Source organism: Equus caballus, chromosome 26 (genome assembly GCF_041296265.1).
Source record: "Equus caballus isolate H_3958 breed thoroughbred chromosome 26, TB-T2T, whole genome shotgun sequence".
In the NCBI taxonomy this organism is placed as follows: Eukaryota; Metazoa; Chordata; class Mammalia; order Perissodactyla; family Equidae; genus Equus; species Equus caballus.
This window is the reverse complement of record NC_091709.1, coordinates 48,353,585-48,373,076: the sequence shown is the minus strand read 5'-3', so window position 1 is coordinate 48,373,076 and position 19,492 is coordinate 48,353,585. Positions and strand designations below refer to the sequence as shown.

General features: G+C 51.4%; 1 protein-coding gene across 2 annotated transcripts; it reads left to right on the top strand.

The window, feature by feature from the left end:
• The first annotated feature begins 3,753 nt into the window (after positions 1–3,753).
• On the top strand, positions 3,754–16,591 carry C26H21orf58 (chromosome 26 C21orf58 homolog). Of its 2 annotated transcripts, XM_014736497.3 has the most exons (8): positions 3,754–4,065; positions 4,966–5,026; positions 6,422–6,495; positions 7,544–7,699; positions 10,224–10,335; positions 14,498–14,637; positions 15,030–15,262; positions 15,668–16,591. In XM_014736497.3, the coding sequence occupies exons 1-8, from the start codon at positions 4,006–4,008 to the stop codon at positions 15,711–15,713; spliced, it is 882 nt and encodes a 293-aa protein (XP_014591983.1). In that variant the 5' UTR covers positions 3,754–4,005; the 3' UTR covers positions 15,714–16,591. The 2 variants fall into 2 exon arrangements, with proteins under 2 accessions (XP_014591983.1, XP_023486111.1); XM_023630343.2 differs by lacking the exon at positions 15,030–15,262.
• Positions 16,592–19,492: the final 2,901 nt, after the last annotated feature.

Here is a 19,492-nt window from a genome sequence, read left to right as displayed (position 1 = left end):
ACGCGCACTCAGGGCCGCGCGACGGAGCGGAGCTCCGCCCCTGCCGCCCGCCGGCCCCCTATTGGCGAGCTGGGACTCCCGCCTCCCTCCGGGCAGGACCAGTGAACGGGCGCGGCGCCTCGGAACCCGCTGTGGTTGGTCGGTTTTAAAGCGGCCGAGGGGCGCCGCCCCTGTGCGCGCGGCGGCGCGAATCCCGGGGCTGCCCTTTGGACGGCTGACACGGCGGGTGTGGCCGTCGGCCTTCGTGCCTGCGCCGTCCGTCGGTCGTTGTGCGTGACCCTGGGGCGGAGGCGGCCCCCAAGGGGCGGGGCGCACTGAGGCCACCTCGCGTCCGCAGGGGCCGCCCGGTGTCCGCGGGCAACGTGCGCTGGACAGCAAGGAGGGGGAGGCGGGCGGGCCCGCGACCCGGAGGCCGGCCGCCCCCACGAGGACAGTCTCTGGACCCCGGGACGGACGGGCGCCAGGGGCCTGCTTGTCCGGCAGCCTGTGATCTCCCTGAGGAGGGGGATTCCGGGAGCAAGCCGTTCGAACGACACAGCGGTTGTACCCGGTTCTAGATCACCAGGGGAGAGCTGTTTCAGAGAGAGGCAAAACCGCCTCTTCTGGAGTGGAAAAGGCTTACGGCTTCGAAGGCTCTGGCTAAATCGTTCCAAATACCTTCTAAGTGGTTATTAAAAACGAATATGCTGTAATTTCTGTTCAGTTTTGCTGTGAACCTAAAACTGCTCTTAAGTGTATTAAAAGTTAAAAAGAAAATGTGACTGGTTATAACTTCACGGTCTCTGTGGAATCTGAAGTCTTATGAAATCATTGTTTGTTCCTTGGCTTCAAACTTCACTTGAACCTGTTTGTCCAGATAAGGAAACAATGTGGGGTGTTTATGCCTAGCCCACCGTTGGCTCAGATTAACAATCAAATGCTGTCAGTGTAACCACGCTCGTTGGAAGCTGATAAACTCTGACTAATTGATATAAGCGTGCCACCTGCACCTCTTTGTTACTCTGATGTAACTACCTGGGTTACAGGTGGGCACCTGGGGGCCCTCACCAAGTGGTGATCCTTACCTAAATGAGACATTCTTGGTCTCGTTTTACTTTTTCTTATCACTATTGGTAGCATCCCATTTGCTATTAAAGGAAAGTGAAAGCAAAGCCCCCGGGTTAAAGTCTATAAATAGAATAACACCACATTTCAGTTGCTGGATTAGGAAACCACCGAGTCCAGGCGGATGCCAAGCACACGTGGGAGCTGCAAACTCAGGAAGATACCCAGGAAACCAGTGAACAGCTGTGCCCCGATTTCCCTATGTGAGAAGTGTAAACAAACACCCCTGAATCTCGCCCTTCTACAGGTCTGGGCCATTGTGGAACTGGGAAGGATGACAGCACTTCTGGTGCCGGGCAACTAGAGAGAAGGTGGCATACAAAGCATGATTGTGCAGGGCACGTCACAGCAAAGGCTCCATGGTGTCTGGGTTTCCTTCTGTTCCATTCACCATTCTTGGACCTTTCCCTGGACAGGGTTTGTGTGCAGGCTGTGTGCTCTCTTCTCTGAGATTGAGTAATGGCAATAATGAGCTGTGGTGACACCGTGCTGACACAAGCTCATCTTTCAACCTCAGTGAGAACCTGTGATTCTAAGCAACCACAACTTAAACAAATCTCCTTCAGAGAGCTGGAAACTCGACCACTCAACTCCAGCAGAAAGCCTTCCTCCTCCAGAGTCAGATCACACCCCTTTGTGTGAGGAGTGGAGTTTCCAGTCTTAGCTGGTAGAATTGAGTGGTATTAGCAAACATGAAGCTCATAAGACCCTGGGTCAAGCAGGCAGCACCAGCAGACCACAGGGTCAGAGTTCTGTAAATGTTGCATCTGAGCCTTAATTTATTTTTAGTAACTAAAAAGCTGTCCAAATAAATGATGTAGATACTCATCCTCAAAGAGGGAAACATAGCCCCCCACTCCTTAAGTACAAGCTGTGCATGGCACCTCCTTCCACAGAGGACAGAGTGTGGAGGGACGGAGGGATGTCGAGTGGAGAGACTTGATAGATGCCCCTCTGCCAGGGGTCATGTCCACACCCACCACACCCATGGTGACAGGCCACGTGGATGGCACGCCCACTGGGTGTGTTGTGGTGAGAAGGGCACCTCATCTCTGTGGTCTTCCTCCTACCACCCACAAACCCAGTCCAATCATGAGAAAACATCATATGAATCCTAGTAGTAGAGGGACACCATACAAAATACCTGACAAGTCCTCCTCAAAACTGTCAGGGTCATCAAAAGAAGAGGAGCCAAAGGAGACACGATGACTAAATGTCATGTGGTGCCCTGGACTGGTGCCTGGAAAGAAAAAGGACAATAGGCAAAAAAATAAGTAAATCAAATGAAATATGGACTTTAGTTAATTATAGTGTATCAACATAGGTTCATTAATTGTAACAAATGTATCATACTAACACAAGATGTTTATAATAGGGGAAGCCGTACATGGGAACTCTCTGTACTATCTTCTCAATTTTTCTGTAAATCTAAAACTGTTTTAAAAAATAAAGTTATTTTTTAAAAAACTCTAACAAACTCATACCCACTGGGTTTTTGTGTTATTTTTACCACTGGGATTACCTCCTAGATACCTTGAGTTGCTTAGCTAAACTGACTAGTTTTTCTGCACACTCAGATCTCTTTGAATGTTAGGATTATGTTACATATAAAACCATAGATACTGAAGTGTATGGGCACTTTAAGGGACTTCTAGCCCAATTTGGGCCATCTGATGCTAGTTTCTAGGTCACATGCACTGAGGAGTGGGCTGTAAGCTGCTGACGCCCTGCTTCCCTCCCAGACCCGGCCCCTGGTCATGGGCTCCAATTTCAAATCATGAGTCAGGTTTACTGATTTGTAAATCTGGAGTGGAAAGCCGGTGCACGTGAAGGGCCATCTTGATCTGCTTGTGCCCTGGCCTCTGTGTACAGCACCATTTATAAAAGGCTTCCCTTGCCAAGTGCACTCCCCACCATCTGCAGCCCTGCAGACAAGCCCTGGCTGCAGGTGGGTCACAACAGAGTGCTGACCTGGCTGGAGGTTCCGCCCCCAGCTGTCCCCAATCCCTTGGCCACCAGGATCCACCCCCAAACCCCATCCCTGGGCTGAGGTCCCCGCAGGGCAGTCCCAATGCTGGAGTCACATCCCCTCCTGGAGGGGTGGTGTCCCCGGGTGGCCCTGTGTCCTTCGAGGTGCCAGCTAGGTGCCTGTGGGGTGGGCCCACTATGAGCCCCACCCAGAAGTCCCTAGGTAGGTCATTGGCCAGCTCCCTGGTGCTACCCCTGCTGTCACCCAGAATTTCCTAAAATACACAGGCAGGTGATCCCCTCTCCCTGCCCCAGTGTCTGAGCTTCACTCCCATCTATCTGGCTCTGAGGGTCCCTGAGAGGGGTATGATGTCCTCTAGGAGGTGGTAATGGATAAGGCGGTGGCAGGCCCCTGCTGTGCATGGAGGATGGATGCGACCGCCCCCTCCTCCCACCCCACACTCTTCTGGGCTCTGTCCCGAGGTTGTGGGTGGTGCATGGGTGCATCGGAACTTTCCCTCCCAAGACTACACACTGCCCTCTGTCTCCAGCTGCTACCACTTTTGCCTTCCCACTGAGACTCTGGCCACTCCTGGGTATCAGCAGTGTTTACAGGTAACCCCCATGTGGAACAGGCGGGGCCTGGGAGGGACTCTCCGCTGAAACCTGGCAACCTGGGGCCTCCCTGTGTCTGCAGCACCCAGCAACTGCCAAGGCGATGCCGCGTGAGCTGTGGACTCTCTGCAGTCTAGGGGGATGTGGCCACCCTCCTGCATAGGCCGGTCTCCAGGAGGTGACCAAGCCCAGCATGGGAATCCTCCAATAGCACCAGTGTTGGGGCTGCTTCCCTCTAGCTGAGCAGTTCTTTCCTTCAGATGACTGAGAACCAGGGAGGGAGGTGGACCTGGGTATCTCCTCTCCCGTGGTCCCAGGATGCTGGACTCCTCAGTGGCAGATCAGATGACTCGATTGACACTGAAACTCTTGGAGAAGGTAAGACAGTGAGGTGGTCATGTTTTTAACCCATTTAAGGAGCACAGCTTTTAAAGGTGATATATTATACCTATGAGCAGACTCCTGCTCCCAAAACAAAACTCTTTTCAGTGGTTTTTAGCCTTGTAACTAAGGACTGTGGTTTCTTGGTTTTTCTTCTTTGCATTTACACAGAACCAAGTGGGTTCTTCTTGCAGTTTCCTCAGCCAGAAGGCAGCATGCACATAGGGGCCAGAGCAGGTCCAGGGCCCCATAGAGCTCCACTGTGGAGCTTCCCAGCTTCAGTGTTCCAGGAAGCGACCCTGCCCAGTGCAGAGCCCACAGCCTCGTGGGCCGGGCCTGGTGGACCTGTCCTCACACCCATCTTCTTATCCTCTCTGAGGGTCTGTGTGGTTCACTACCAGCTGTCCTCACAGCCACCCAGTGCAGCAGCTCCTCTGCGCCCCCCACCTGCTCTGTTTCTCTTCCGCTGCCCCACAGCCCCGACCTCCCTGTGGAGGGGAAGGCAGGGGTCACTCCAGGACGGGCCTAGACTGTGGCCGCTCAGCCCAGGGCTCAGGTGGGTGGTCAGGGTGGGCAGGGACACAGAGCTGGCCTGAGTCGAGCTCCCTAGAAAGCTGCCTGAAGGCGGCCATGTGCATCAGTGCATCTGCCTTAGACTCCAGGGTGGAGCATGTGCGTGTCGTATGGGCAGTGTGACCCACAAGGTCCCTAAGCCAGTACGTGACCCTTGCCACCTGACCCAGACCTCTGTCACACAGCACTGCCTGCTCCCATCCCCTTCGTCTGAGGTGCTGGTCCCTTCAGGACCCTCCGAACCTTCAGAACACTCCGAGTCATTCTCTCACCCTAAGCCTGTGCCTGAGCACATGTCCCCATCATGGACTCTTTTCCTCACAGAAACTGGAGCAAGAGCGTGAGAATGTGGAAGGGGATTCTGAGGATGCCCACCTCATGCCAGGTAAGAGCCTCCCGCTACATAGAACTGCATAGGGAGGCACGAGACCCCTGTCGCTGAGGTCCCTCCTTACCTCCTGTTACAGCAAGACTGTCCTTAAGGCTCTTCTTTTCATTCAGAGTTGAAAGGCTGTTTTCATCTTTCACACACACACACACACACACACACACACACACCAGGTGCTCTGCTGGGCACACCCTCATATCTTATCGCCTTTAGTCTGCAAACCCCAAGAGGAGGTACATTCTTTGTTCCCACTTTGCAATGAGAATGTGGAGGCACAGAGAGGTCTGTTTAATGTGCCCCAGGTTGCCCAGCTCAGAAGTGGCCACAGCTGGCTCAGACTCACATTGCCCTGAGCCTGCTCTGGGGTGAGGGGGCATGAGGGGCTTTTCCTGTCCCATCCATGTAGGTCTGCGCATCCTTGAGCGCTCAAACCAGACACCCCTTTGCGTCCGCTAACCCTGGCCTATGGTCAGGTGCTCAGGCCTCAGGAACCAGGGAAGGGGATTGTTTCCTGGTGACGGAGTCTGGATTTGGGGACATCTGGGCAAGATGCTGCGGAGGCCTGCAGAGCATTGCTTGTTCTTTATTACATGGGGTAGCCCCTCAGGCTGTTGGGGCTCCAGGCAGCTCCTGAGGGCAGCAGGCAGAGTCCCAGGCCCAAATCCAGATAGAAAATCCCAAACCAGGTCACCTGCCCAAGGGATGTGAGCAGAACCATGGAGCAGTGCCAATGGGCTGGGGGCAGGGACTCCTGGAGACCCTCCAAGGACAGGCTGTTCCTGGTACCCCAGTGGAGGAAGGCAGGCCTGCTGAGCCCAGAGGAAAGGACGCCACAGCCAGACCCCTTCCAGAGCCTTCTCTTGAGTGGGGACCCATTCCTCAGAGAGGCACAGACTCAAGGATGCTATGGACAGCATTACCTGAGGCTCGCCAGACCATGCCAGCCTCCATGCAGCTTGGAGACACAGGGTGGCTCCAGACGCTGGGAGGCTGGGCTCACAGTCTGGTTGTGGTCACCACAAGCCCTGTGAGGGCCTCCTTCCTCTCATCAGCGTCCAGCGGAGCCTGAGGGACTTTCTGGCACGGTGCTGCAGGAGGAAGGGGTGCCTGGGCTCCGAGTAGGAATCCATGCTGTGAGACTTCCAGCTCCTTTCCAGGAGTAAGACAATCCATTGGACAGATGCCAACTCAAAGACTCAGCAAGCTGACTGCCTTCCCGTTGCCCATATAAACCCCAACGGGGGTGACCCCTGAGCTCCATCCCCTCAGGCACCATCCCTCCTCTTCTGCCCAGGTCACCCCCAGGCCCTGGGGGCAGGTGAGTTAGCGGTGATCTGACAGGGTCTGCAATGACAAGACTTGGAATGTTCCTCAGTGTGTGCTTCCCTCCAGGAAACAGGGACAAGCTGGACGCACCCCTGCAGAGTGCTCTGCGGAGGAGGAAGGACCTTCTTCGGAAACTCTGGGTAGGCCCACCCGTGCATTCGCAGCAAACCTAGGCCCGAGCTCTCTCTGGCTGAAACTAGTGGCCACCACACTCAGACCAGAGGCTCCGGGGAGTCTTTCTGAACTCAGCGCTGATTCTCTGATGTTAACGACTTGTGTACAGATAACTGATGAATTCTGAGCAGCTACAAGACCTCAGACCCAGATCACAGGCCTCACGGGGAAAGCCCAAACAGGCGCGCACGCTTCCTGCAGTCTGGGATCTAACACGGGTGTTGTTAGCTAAAAACCTGCTTTGGTTGTACGTTATGCAAGGTGGAAATGCTGTGCAAAGAGTCCGCCCACAGGAAGTGGGATTCCAGAACCCTCAGGGGCTTCATCCAAACTAAGTTCACCAGCAGCGGGTGATGGCCATGCACACGATGCATTTGATTCCACATGGATAGTTATGAAAACATATACTTTGTAGTGAAGTAGATGTGGAAGCAAGAAAGAGAGAGAATACTCTGTTGTCTGAAAAAAAGAACACCCAGAGCTAGTTCACATTGTTTGGTAAATTTAACAAGAAGCCTTATTCTCATGTAGGCCCCACATGAGGAGCCTTCAGGCTTTGCACTCCAGGGCCGGGCTCTGATTCCAGGGAGGCTGCGCCTGTGCCCTGAGTCGGGGCAGGAGGAGAGCCTGATGGAGACCAGTGGCAGGCAGTCCTAAGGCCACCCACACAGAGGGCACACCTCTGTGCATTGGTGCCACCAGGCAGTCGGAGGACGAGCCCAGGACACACCGTCCCCTCATTGGGTCTCCTCACCAAGTCTCCTCCCTCGGTCTCCTCACCAGGTCTCCTCACCAAGTCTCCTCACCGGGTCTCCTCTCTGGATCTCCTCTCTGGGTCTCCTCACTGGGTCTCCTCTCTGGATCTCCTCTCTGGGTCCTCTCACCGGGTCTCCTCTCTGGATCTCCTCACTGGATCTCCTCACCGGTTTCCTCACTGGGTCTCCTCACGGGGTCTCCTCATTGGGCGTTTGTGGCTACCTCCTCAGTGCAGCAGGCTCTGCATTGGCATTGCAGGAACATCACCTCCTGGAAGAGCTCTCTCGTGCTCAGGCCTGGAGCGAGCGAGCCCCTGGGTCAGGGATTCCCCAGGAAGTGCCCCCCAGGGGCATCTACCCTGCAGCCTCCCCACCTCCACTGGCCCTGGAGCCGCCACGGATCATCCAACACTCAGTGAGTCTTCCTCATGATGAACCTGGGGTAGAACCTAGGTGGGGAGGGTGACGTGCCCATGGAGACCTCTCATCTAAGCACAGATGACAGTTCCTCTCCCACACCTCTCGGCCGACCTCTGCAGCATCATGAAAGTGCTCTGAAGACGGTCAGTCGGCTAAGAGCCAACAGTGGCTCCCTTTCACCGTGTTCTGGGCACTGTATGGAGACTTCGGTGGCTCATCTCTATCACCCTCACAGGCACCCTCAGACTGGCTTTGGGGAGGGAATGGTCTCCTCTCATTACAGATGAGGGGCTGGAGTCTCAGCTCAGCCTTCCTGCCTCCAGCCCCAGTCCTAACTTTTGCACCAGGAACAGAAGTATTAGGGGGATTCAGCACCAGGGGGTCCCTGAATTTGGGGAAGAAGTGTGTCAACTCTTTTTCCAAACATCATAATGATCAGGGGAAGCTTAAGACCCTAATTTCAAGGGCAGGATTAAAAAAGGTAAAAGAGTATTCCAATTTTGAGGTCCTCATACCTTCATTCAGCATTCTGGGTGCAAGCAGTGGAAAGCAACCGTTACTTTCTTAAGCAAAAGGGAACATATCAGAAGGCAGGTCGGTGCCCGGGGAGGGACAGAAGCCAGGGACCTGGCGCCTCAAAGCCTCGGGAGAAGTTCAGTATGACCAGGGAGAAGAGAGGCCAAAGAGGTGAGCAGGGTCCAGTTGAGAAGGTTCTGGACTGGCTGGCCAGGGAGACTGATGGTGCCAGCAGGTTCGTTCCATGACCTGGAGGGCATTTGTCCTTTGGAAGAGGACACTGGCAACACATGGTGGGGTGGATGGAGTAGGGAGGGGCAGTCTCAGAGGGACCCATGCGAATGGAGTCCCCAGACCCTCTGGGCTGTCTGTGTCCAGGTTCCAGGTATTCCCAGCCTGTACCTTCCTGCCTTCCAACACCTGGAACCTCCTTCCAGGAACCATGGGAGTGGTGGGGTGTAGGTACCGGAGGCTGTCCCCAATCCCAAAGATGTTCACAGTTACTGCACTCCCTCAGGGCCCAGGCATGCTTGCGTGTTTCACTCTCAGCCCCAAGACACCAAGGGCAGGCAGGGCGCTTGATCATTACGATGAATTTCCTAGAAACTGGACCCAGAGACCACGAGGTAGTGGGTCCCATCAGCCAGGACAGGCACAGCCCCCTAAGAATGGCACTTTGGGCTATGCAGGGGGTGGCAACTACGGCTATGGGCCAGAGCTGGGCTGCCATCTGTTTTTGTACCGCTTGTAAGTTACAAATGGTTTCATACTTCTAAATGTTTGGGGGGAAAATCAAAAGAAGAATTTGTAATACATGAAAATGATACGAAATGCCAATCTGTGTTCATAAAAAAAGTTACACTTATTTGCTCACCCTCATTTGCTGACATGTCTGTGGCCACTTTCAAGTTACAACGACAGAGTGGGGTAGCTGCAGCTGAGGCCATGTGGCTCCCAAAGCCCAGACAACTTGCTGTCGGCCCTCTATCAAAAAAGTGTGCCGACCCCTGGTCTGTGCCATCCTTTCTGTGAACTGAGAAAGAGGGAAAGGTCAGGGCCTGTACATCCAGAAAGGATTAAAATAAAGGTCTCTCTGGTGCACAGTCACCCAGTGCATGCTGGATTGTTGTGTGTTGTTTAACTCGGGGGAGAAGCAGAGGTTATTTCATGACAAATTCCTCGGATGCTTCTATTAACCCAGAATTAATGAAACCAGGGATTGACTCAGCCTACTAAAGACAAGAAATATAGGAAACACTAAAAATACCATGTTTCGGTGGGCTCAGGCTGCCATAACAAACACCACAGACTGGGCGCCTTAAACAATAGAAACTTATTTCCTCCTAGTTCTGGAGGCTGGAAGTCCATGATGGAGGTGTTGGCCAATCTAGTTCCTGGTGAGAGCTCTCTTCCTGGCGTGTGGATGGCCGCCTTCTCACTGTGTCCTCACATAACAGAGAGAGAGAGAGAGAGCTCTGGTGTATCTTCCTCTTCTTATTAGGGCACCACTCTCATGACCTCATTTAACCTTCCTCACGTCCTCACAGGCCCAATCTCCAAGTACAGTCACATTGAAGGTTAGGGCTTCAACATATGAATAGCGGGGACACAAACATTCAGTCCATAATATACCATGTCCTAAGTGATACCCATACTCAAATATCTAGCTATATCTATCTATTCAGCCATCTATTTAACCTCTAGGGTTAATCATTTAAAGTTCCCCTTGGATGGACGGGTGGATAGATGGACTACTGGATAGATGTGTGGGTGGGTGGATGGGTGAATGGATGGATGGCTAAGTGAGTGAGTGGGTGGGTGGGTTTGTAGACAGATGGGTAGATGGATGGATGGATGGATGGATAGGTGAGTGGGTGGGTGGGTTGGTAGACAGATGGGTAGATGGGTGGGTGGATGGATGAGTGAGTGGGTGGGTGAGTGGATACTATAAAACACTCTTTCCAAGGGCACATTCAGGTAACTAATCATCTGGCTCTTCCTAGGTCCCCCAGCCTCCTGCCACTATCATTCAGCAGCTGCCTCAGCAGCCACTCATCACACAGATTGCCCCACCCCAGGCCTTCCCCACTCAAAGGTCAGGAAGTATTAAGGAAGGTGAGTGTTCCGTACTAAATTGTTATGGGTTTATGAAATTCTCTACTGAAAGAAAAAATATTTTGTAATCAGGATAGTCATGTATCCTAGCTTTTGGCTCCTCAACTGAAGCTATGTATTTACATGAAACATAAAAATAATTTTAACTTTGAAAAATCCTCATATGATGGACATGTCTGAGGGAAGAAAGCAAGAGGTAAAAGAAAGAGGCCTAGCCTAAGATTGAAGGAATTGGGCTCTAGTCCCTCTTCTTCCAATTATTAGCTCTACCAAAACCTTGGTACAATTGCTGCTTCTTTTATTTTTTTATTTATTTCATTAAAAAAAAATTTTTTTAAGGAAGATTAGCCCTGAGTTAACTACTGCCAATCCTCCTCTTTTTGCTGAGGAAGACTGGCCCTGAGCTAACATCCATGCCCATCTTCCTCTACTATATATGTGGGATGCCTACCACAGCATGGCTTGCCAAGCGGTGCCATGTCCGCATCTGGGATCTGAACCAGCGAACCCCAGGCCTCCAAGAGGCAGAACGTGCCAACTTAACCGTTGCGCCACTGGGCTGGCCCCCACTGCTTCTTTTAAAACAACTTAAATACTTGACTTTTAAAACAGCTTTACTGAGATGACATGGAATAAATTGTACAGAGTTAAAGTGTACAATTGCATAAGTTTTGACAGATGTAAATACCTGTGAACCCAGCTCTAAATCAAGAACGTGACCACATCCGTCACCCCTAAAGTTTCCCATGGCGCTGCTTACTGCCTCCTTCCTGCCCTCCACAATCAACTGCTGGTCAGCTTTTGCCACTATGTGCTAGTTTGCATTTTCTAGATTTTTATATAAAAGGAATCACACAATTCATACTGTTCTTTGTGTGGCTTCTTTCACTCAGTATAATCGTTTTAAGACTCATTACTCTAATTGTGTGCATCAAACCACGGTTCTTGCCATTGCTGAGTAACATTGCATTGTGTGGATGGACCGGTTGGTGTCTCCTCTCACCTGTTGATGGACATTTGGGTTCTTTCCAGTTTTTGGTTATCACCACAAAAGCTGCATGGACATTCATGTCTGAGTCTTCCCAAGGGCATATGTCTTCATTTCTCTTGGGTAAATTCCTACAAGTGGAATGGCTGAATCATATTGCAGGTGTGTGTTTACCTTTTCAAAAAACTGCCAAACTGTTTCCATAGTGTCTGTGCCATTTTGTATTCCTACCAGCCATGTATGAGAGTTCCAGTTCTCGCACATCCTTGCCAGCACTTGGTATAGTCAGTCTTTTTAGTTTCAACCATTTTAATAGAAGGTTAGTGGTAGTTCACTGTACTTTTATTTTTATTTTTATATTTATTTTTAAAGATTGGCACCTGAGCCAACATCTGTTGCCAATCTTCTCTTTTTTTCTTTCTCCCCAAAGCCCCCCAGTACACAGTTGTATATTCTAGTTGGAGGTCTTCTAGTTCTGCTATGTGGGATGCCGCCTCAGCATGGCTTGATGAGTGGTGCCAGGTCCGCACCCAGGATCTGAACCGGCAAAACCCTGGGCCACCAAAGTGGAGCATGCAAACTTAACACTCAGCCATGGGGCCAGCCCCTCACTGTAGTTTTAATTTGCATTTCCCAAATGACTGATGGTGTTAGGAGTCTGGGGGCAGACCTCTGTGTAGAATCAATCACCTGATCAGTGTTCTCAATTCTGTCCCAGTGACTAATACCAACCTGTTTAGTTACTGTGGCTCCATCGTGTGCTGTAATTCACAGGCCTGGTTCAAGGTGGCCATGCAGCCCATGCAGGGGTGCCGTCCACACTGTGACCCACACAAAGGTGACTCTGGAGTTACAGAGACACAATGTGCGCACTCCCGGGGACGTCTGCATCTCTCAGCACGACTCATTGCTGGTTCTTCCGGGTGAACTTTACTGACAACCTGTCAGGGTCAGAGGCAAACTGAGCAAACTGTGTGTGTGTTTGTGTGGGCACATGTGTGCTGTGTGTGTGTACAAATACTTGTATGCCTAAAAGAGAAGTGGTGTTTAAAATCAGTGGTAAAAAAATGAAACAAGTTCCAACTGGATCAAATATTTGAGTAGAAAAATATGAAATCTCAAGAGTACTTTGGAGAACTCTTGGGCTGTTTTATATAAAATTAAACACACAGTAACTTGAGCCACCCCCTCCCCCATAACAAAAGGGACACTTGGCTCCCTTCCTTCTCTGGACTGACCCAGTCCTGCTCCGTTTCAGCTCCACCTCTGAGAAAAGCTTCACAAAAGTAGACACTAGTACAATTTCATACATAAAATATTGTTGGAATTTACCTAATATCTGTCCTCCCCCTTTACTGTCTCTCACCCATCCTTCTGGAATCATTTCTATCATCCTGAGATGATCCTTCACAAGCTCCTCTGCACCACCTTGGTGTTCATTCTCTCACGGAAGGTTTATCTCCCTTGTTCTCACATGCTAGCTTTGCTGGATATTCAAATCTAGGTTGACAGTTATTTCCTCTCAACACTTTCTAAGGACCCTAGTAAGGACATCCAGAAAATCTAGGATAATCTCCCCATCCCAAGACTGTTTTTTTTTTCGTGAGGGACATTGTTGCTGAGCTAACATCTGTGCTAATCTTCCTTTATTTTGTATGTGGGAAGCCACCACAGCATGGCTTGACTAGCAGTGTGTAGGTCCGCGCCCAGGATCCGAACTCATGAACCCTGGGCTGCCAAAGTGGAGTGCACGACCTTAACCAATATGCAACTGGGCTGGCCCACTCAGATTCTATTTTTAATTAATTAATTAATTTTTAAAATTGTGGTAAAAAACATAAAATTTACCATCTTAATTATAGTAAACTATACTCACATTGTGCAACAGATCTTTAGAACTTTTTCATCTTGCAAAACTGAAACTCTGTCCCCATTAAACAACATCCCCTCCCCCTCTCCCAACCCCTGACCCCACCATTCTAGTTCCTGTCTCTGTGGATTTGGCTGCTCTAGGGACCTCATCTAAGTAGAATCATACAGCACTTGTCCTTTTGTGACTGGCTTATTTCACTCAGCATAATGTCCTCAAGTTTATCCAGGGGCCTGGTGGCACAGTTGTTGAGTTCACACATTCCCCTTCAGTGGCCCAGGGTTCGCAAGTCCCGACCCTGAGAGTGGACCTACACACTGCTCATCAGGCCATGCTATGGTGTTGTCCCACATACAAAATAGAGGCAGATTGGCACAGATGTTAGCTCAGGGACAATCTTCCTCACCAAAACAAAAAAAGGTTAATCCACGTTGTAGCATATGTCAGAATCTCCTTCCTGTCTGAGGCTGAATGATGTTCCATCATATGAACATAATGCGTTTTGTTTATCCATTCATTGTTTGATGGACACTGGGGGTTACCTCTATCCCATCTTGAGATCCTTACCTTAATCCATCCGCAATGCCCTCTTTGCCATTTAATGAGACACTCATGGGTTCCAGGGATCAGGGTGTGGACATCGCTAGGGGTCAGTTGGCAGCCTCCCATTATTATCCCACCAAGCGCAGGCCCGTTCTTTTGGGTTTGGGGGTCCTGGTACTGCAGCTACGCTGCTCTGAATGTGTTCGGGCCCCTGGTGAGTGACTTGCATGTGTCTGTGGGGTGTATGCCTGTGTCTCCTCTTCTGTTTGTCTCAAATCTCCCTCTGCCTCTCCCTTATAAAGACACTTGTCCTTGACTCAGGGCCCACCTTGATAATCCAGGAGGTCCCACCTCAAGATCCTCAATTACATCTGCAAAGACCCTTTTTCCAAATAAGGCCATAATCAGGGGTCTTGGGCACTAGGACGTGGACTCCTTTTGGGGGGCCACCATGCAGCCTAGGTGGATTTGTAGAATCCAGTAGCAGGAAGGCAAAGTGGAGCAGCCTCCTGGGAGCCCAAGTGGGCACCATCAACAGCACTTTTAAGCGCACACCCTCTGACCTAGAAGTTCCAGGTCTCAGGACACGCCCCCATAGACCTGCACACCACAGACCCTGTGCGAAAGGCTCTCTGTTGCTTGCAATGCACTGAAACATTTGTTTCAACAAGTGTGAGATTAAAGCTTTGTTCTCAGGAGAGACCCGCTCATCAGTCTGTTGTCTGTGAATGACTGAGTCCCCTCCTGGCCTCTCCTTTCAGACATGGTGGAACTGATGCTGATGCAGAACGCACAAATGCACCAGATCATCATGCAAAACTTGATGCTCAAAGCCCTACCCCCATCAGCGCTCACGGCCTCTGGAGGACCACAGGCTGCCTCCCTGCACCCCACCCCACAGGTAGGCTCTGCCGGGAGCAGACATCAAGGTAAAGGTGATCCCCCAAATCAAAACCAGAGGACCTGGGATGGCTTTTCTCTGGAAACTTGTGTGTCTGCGTAACTCTGAAAAGCATATTTCTGGCTCTGGGCCTGTGACATGTCTGTGAAGCCCCCCAGTAGTCCCCTGTCCCAACCCAGATGAGCAGGTTGTGTAGTTCGGGGCCCAGAAAGCTGCCTCCTTGAGCCAGATGAGACCTGCTAGAGCCTTGCCCTCCCCTCCCACCTCCTGCCCGCAGCTGCCCATCGAGGGCTCTGACCCCACATAAGTCAGGAACTGGGTGGAGGGAAAGGGGGTGGCTGGGAGCAGCCCAGGGTCCCAGTTGAAATGGACGGTGTGTGCGCTGTGCCTAGGAACTGCAGCAGGTTCACCCCGCCATCTTGCGAGCTGAGAGGCAGAAGCCACCCTCTGTGCATCACCACCACCACTACACACCCCCAGCCCCGCTGCAGGCCATCCCTGTACCTGGTTCCCCAGTGGGTTATTCCCTGTGGCCCCCTGTGGTCTCAGCCACCGCCCTCCCACCTACAGCCGGCTTCCTGCCCACCGTGCACCACGTGGCCCCCCCAGCGGCCGCTCTTAGCGTGTAAGTCCTGGCTGGGCTTAAGGCCAGCTTCCTGGGTCTGGGGGGTGGGCGGACACCAGGGCCGGGGTCTCCCCCACCTCACACCTGCTGAGAAGCCAGTGGACCCCTTGTCTTTGTCAGGCCTGCGGCTGCAGCAGGGACTTTGAAAAGGAACCTGGAAGGGCCATGGCAGCCTCAGCCTCACCGCCACAGCCGAGTGTGGACCCCATGCCAACTTTCTGGGGAAGCTGCCTGTGGCTTGGGTCCTTTGTCCTGCCCAGCAGGGGTGGCCTTGAGAATGTCCAGTTCTCAAAACACAGCTGTGAGGGCCCCCTCCAGAGCCCTGGCAGGTGACACACCTGCAGCATGGCGTCTGCAAGCCAGGCCAGGGCAGGAACTACACCAGACATCTTGCTTTTCCTTTAGGTTGGCATCCGACGGCATCCCAACCACACAGGCTCCAGGCCTGTGACCCCCACGATCAGCTCTGACAAGCAGCAGGGTCCTTGTTCTCCCACCGGGCGCAGTCGGGGTCCCTGGATGCTGGACTCTGAGGATCATGAGGAAATGCAGGGCTTTCATCAGGAAAGACGGCTCAGGAGCCATAGGAGAAAGATCGATGGATTTAGTCACATAAAATCTTAAACTTTCCAATGGGAAAAATACCATAAACACGGTCAAATAGATTGATAACTGGGAAATGTGTCTGCCATAGTGTGGCAGAGGGAGAGGCTCCCGTTAAAGTGGAGGAAGCTGACGGGCATGAACTGACGTGACTTCTGTTGATGTCTGCGGATAGATCTGAACATGGGTCTGCACAGCTTATTTCCTAGAAATAAATACGAGAAGCTAAACACGGTTCTTGTGCAGATGGGCTGCGGGAGGGGCTTCCTCTGTCCCAGTTGCTCTCTCTGGTGGTCGGGTCTCTGACATGAATACGTAAACATTACTCTTTCTGTAATTTTTGTTACTTTTTTTTCTGTGGAATTATGGTTTTAATGCTGTTTTAATATTATTTTCACGAAAATGTCATTTTTAAGTATTATGCATGTTTTCACTGGCCCTTTTTGGGATAAATGATCTCTTCCCTAAGTTCTGCACAAGCAGGAATCCTGTCCCCTTGTTGCATCGTTAGGCCCTCACAGGTTCTCCAGAGTGCTGGTCAGAGGAAGCAAGGTGGCGTCAGAGTTGCCATCTGGCCGCACGCAAGCTCCCTCTGGGCTGACCCGGCTCTCCGGCAAGGTTGGGAGCCGTGAGAGTGACGTGTGCCCACAAGGGCGGGCTGGCCTGAGCACAGCGCATGGGACATCAAGTCTCTTGTTAAATGTACCAATTAAAGGTCTGACCTGATTTCCTACTTTCACGTTGACTTTATCTAACATGGCTTTTCTCTTTGCTTTCATTTATCAACATAATTATTAATTCGACGGAGGGAGGAAATTTGACAGAAGTCAATTGTCTTTGGATGGTCTGGTAAGTTGGAAAACTCTGTTTTGTTCATCTCCTGAGTAGGGGAACCCGTTTCTTCCTCCTGTGTTTCTCTTGCCCGTGAGTCTCTTTTACTCTCATACAGAACCCTTCACTTCTGGTTGCCAAATGTCTGGGTTTTTCTCCCCACAGCAAGCAATTCTCTGTGACATCAGATGGGGGTCTGAAAACTTAACTTTATTCTGACACCATCTACCTGGAGAAGGTATCAGATCCTACATGGCAAGGGCTCAGTCCCACAAGACTGTCCCCCACCATGTCAGACGGAAATTGCAAGTCCAGGTTGTCACCTGTGCTTCTGGCCAACCAGATGTAAGTCACTCCCATCACCCCTTCTTGGGTTTGATTAATTTGCTAGAACAGCTCACAGAACTCAGGGAAACACTGGTTTACGTTGACCAGTTTGTTAAAGGAAATGATAAAGATACAGATGAGCATCCAGACGAAGAAATACACAGGGCGAGGTCTGGGAGTGTCATGATGTGGGAGCTTCTGTCGGTGCTCACCAGTCTGGAAGCTCCCTGAACCCCGAACTACTGGTATTTTATGGAGGCTGCCTCACGTGGGCGTGATCAATCCTTACTTCCATTTCCAGCCCCTCTCCCCTCTCTGGAGGATGGGGGGTGGGGCTGAAAGTTCCAGGATTCTGATATGACCTGGTCTTTCTGGTGACCAGCCCCCACCCAGGAACCCACCCAGGGTCACCTCATTAGGACAAAAGACACTCCTATCACCCATGAAAGCACAAGGGTTTCAGGAGCTCTGTACTGGGAACTGTAGGAAGAGACTGTGATAGATGTATTTTCTACTCTCTCACGCCTGGCCCAGAGTTTCAGGGATGGGGCTGATGCCAGAGGAACCAAACACGGAATGAGAGGGTTGGAACTTTCAGCCCCACCCCAACCTCAGGGAGGGAGAGCAGCTGGAAACTGAGTTAATCCCGAGGGCCAAGGATTGAATCAATCCTGCCTATGAGGTGGACCCGCCATGAAAACCCCTAGAAGATGGGGTTGGTGAATGTGTCTGTGAGGGCGATGCACCCCAACTCCACAGGGATGGAAGCTCCTGTGCTCGGACCCTCCCAGACCTTGTTACCACACAAAATTGGGGTTCTCTTGCCTGATGTACATAAATAAGCCAATTAATTATGGCATCAGCCTTTGGGAAGAGAGCTCAGCTTTCTTCTGTGAGATGGATCTGCAGGGAGACAGAGCTGTGTGCCCGCAGATCTGTCTCCCTGAATCAGGATTTGGGGAAAATTTAAGGTTAGGGAAAACACGCTGGCATGAAGAAACCCTGGTGGGACACGTTTTGATTGGTGGTCTTCAAGCATTTATGGTAAGGTTCTAAACATTTATGACGTTCTAAATTTTTAAGATGGGGTTCTAAACATTTATGATGAGGTGGGGAAGGAATTTTAACACCAGATCTTCCTCTATGAGGGACCCCTCACTTCTGATGAGTCAGACTTTCAAGTTCTGATCGTGTCCCGGTCCTTGGGTTCCGTGGGGAGGAGGATCTTTGGTTCAGACGTCATTTCAGGTCAAGATTTCTTCTTCTGTGCATGCTCTGACTATGTGACTGCACATTTTATGAAAGGCAATTCATAGTCACTCTGTTGATAAGAGAGGGGTCAGTTGAACTGGTCCTGGAGGCCCCAAGATTACGACGACACCCTATATGCCTCTTCACCTGGCTGTTCATATGTAGCCTTTATAATAAACCAGTGTTTCCCACAGTTCTGTGAGCCATTCTAGGAAATTACTGAACCACAGGGAGGGGTCATGGAAACCCTGATTTGTAGTGAAGCCAGACAGAAGTGTGGGTACCCTGGTTTGAAGTGGGGGGCAGTCTTGTGGGACTGAACCCTTAACTTGTGGGGTCTGCACTAACTCCTGTTTTGAGCTGAGAAAGTTTTCCCCTGTGGTGATGGGGTGCTGGCAGGGCACCTATGGAGACATCATGCCCACCTGTGCTGAGATGATGACAGTCATTGAAAGACATCCAAGACCCACGAAGCAAGAGATGCTGTACCAGTGTGGCCTGGAGCCTTAACATCCTCAGCTGGTCTACAAATTTAATGTAACTCTCACCAAGATTCCAGGTATTCACAGCTCAGGAGCTGAATCCTGAATATACGCAGGAGAGTAATGGGCCAAGGAGTCCAAGCGACTCCTAGAGCGGCAGGCGGGATCTTCCCTGGCAGACATTGGCTTTGAAGGAAGCTCCGGAGCCAGGGCAGTGGGAGCCAGGTCAGGGGTGGGCAGAAATGACCAATGGAATGAAATAGCCAGGATGGAGCTCCACGGCCAGGTGGCAGATGACACTGTCGTTGACTGGACAGTGGGTGGCCTTTTCTCAGATTCAGAAGGTCTGAGGGACACTTGCTCACAGTCTATTGTTTTCAGTGATATATGAAAACACCTCTGAATCAGTAAGAAAAAAGAAAAACTAGTAGAAAAATGGGCCTAAGATATGAGCAGTCAGCTCACAGTGGAAGGGATGCCAATGAAGAGGGTCACTGGTGACAGGACAGACGCAGGATGGCTGCAGTGCACGCATGGACACCCATCCAAGTGGAGGGGTCAGGGTGTGCGGGAGTTGGGGTCTGGACCCCAGGGTCACTGAGTTAGGCTGCAGGGGAACAAGTGATCTGCCCCTTCAGAACCATTGGGCATCACCCAGTAAAGCTGGACCTCCCACCCCTGGCCCCCTGCAGTTCCGCTGTGAGGCCACTGCCCAGGACCCTGCTTGTGCCGGATG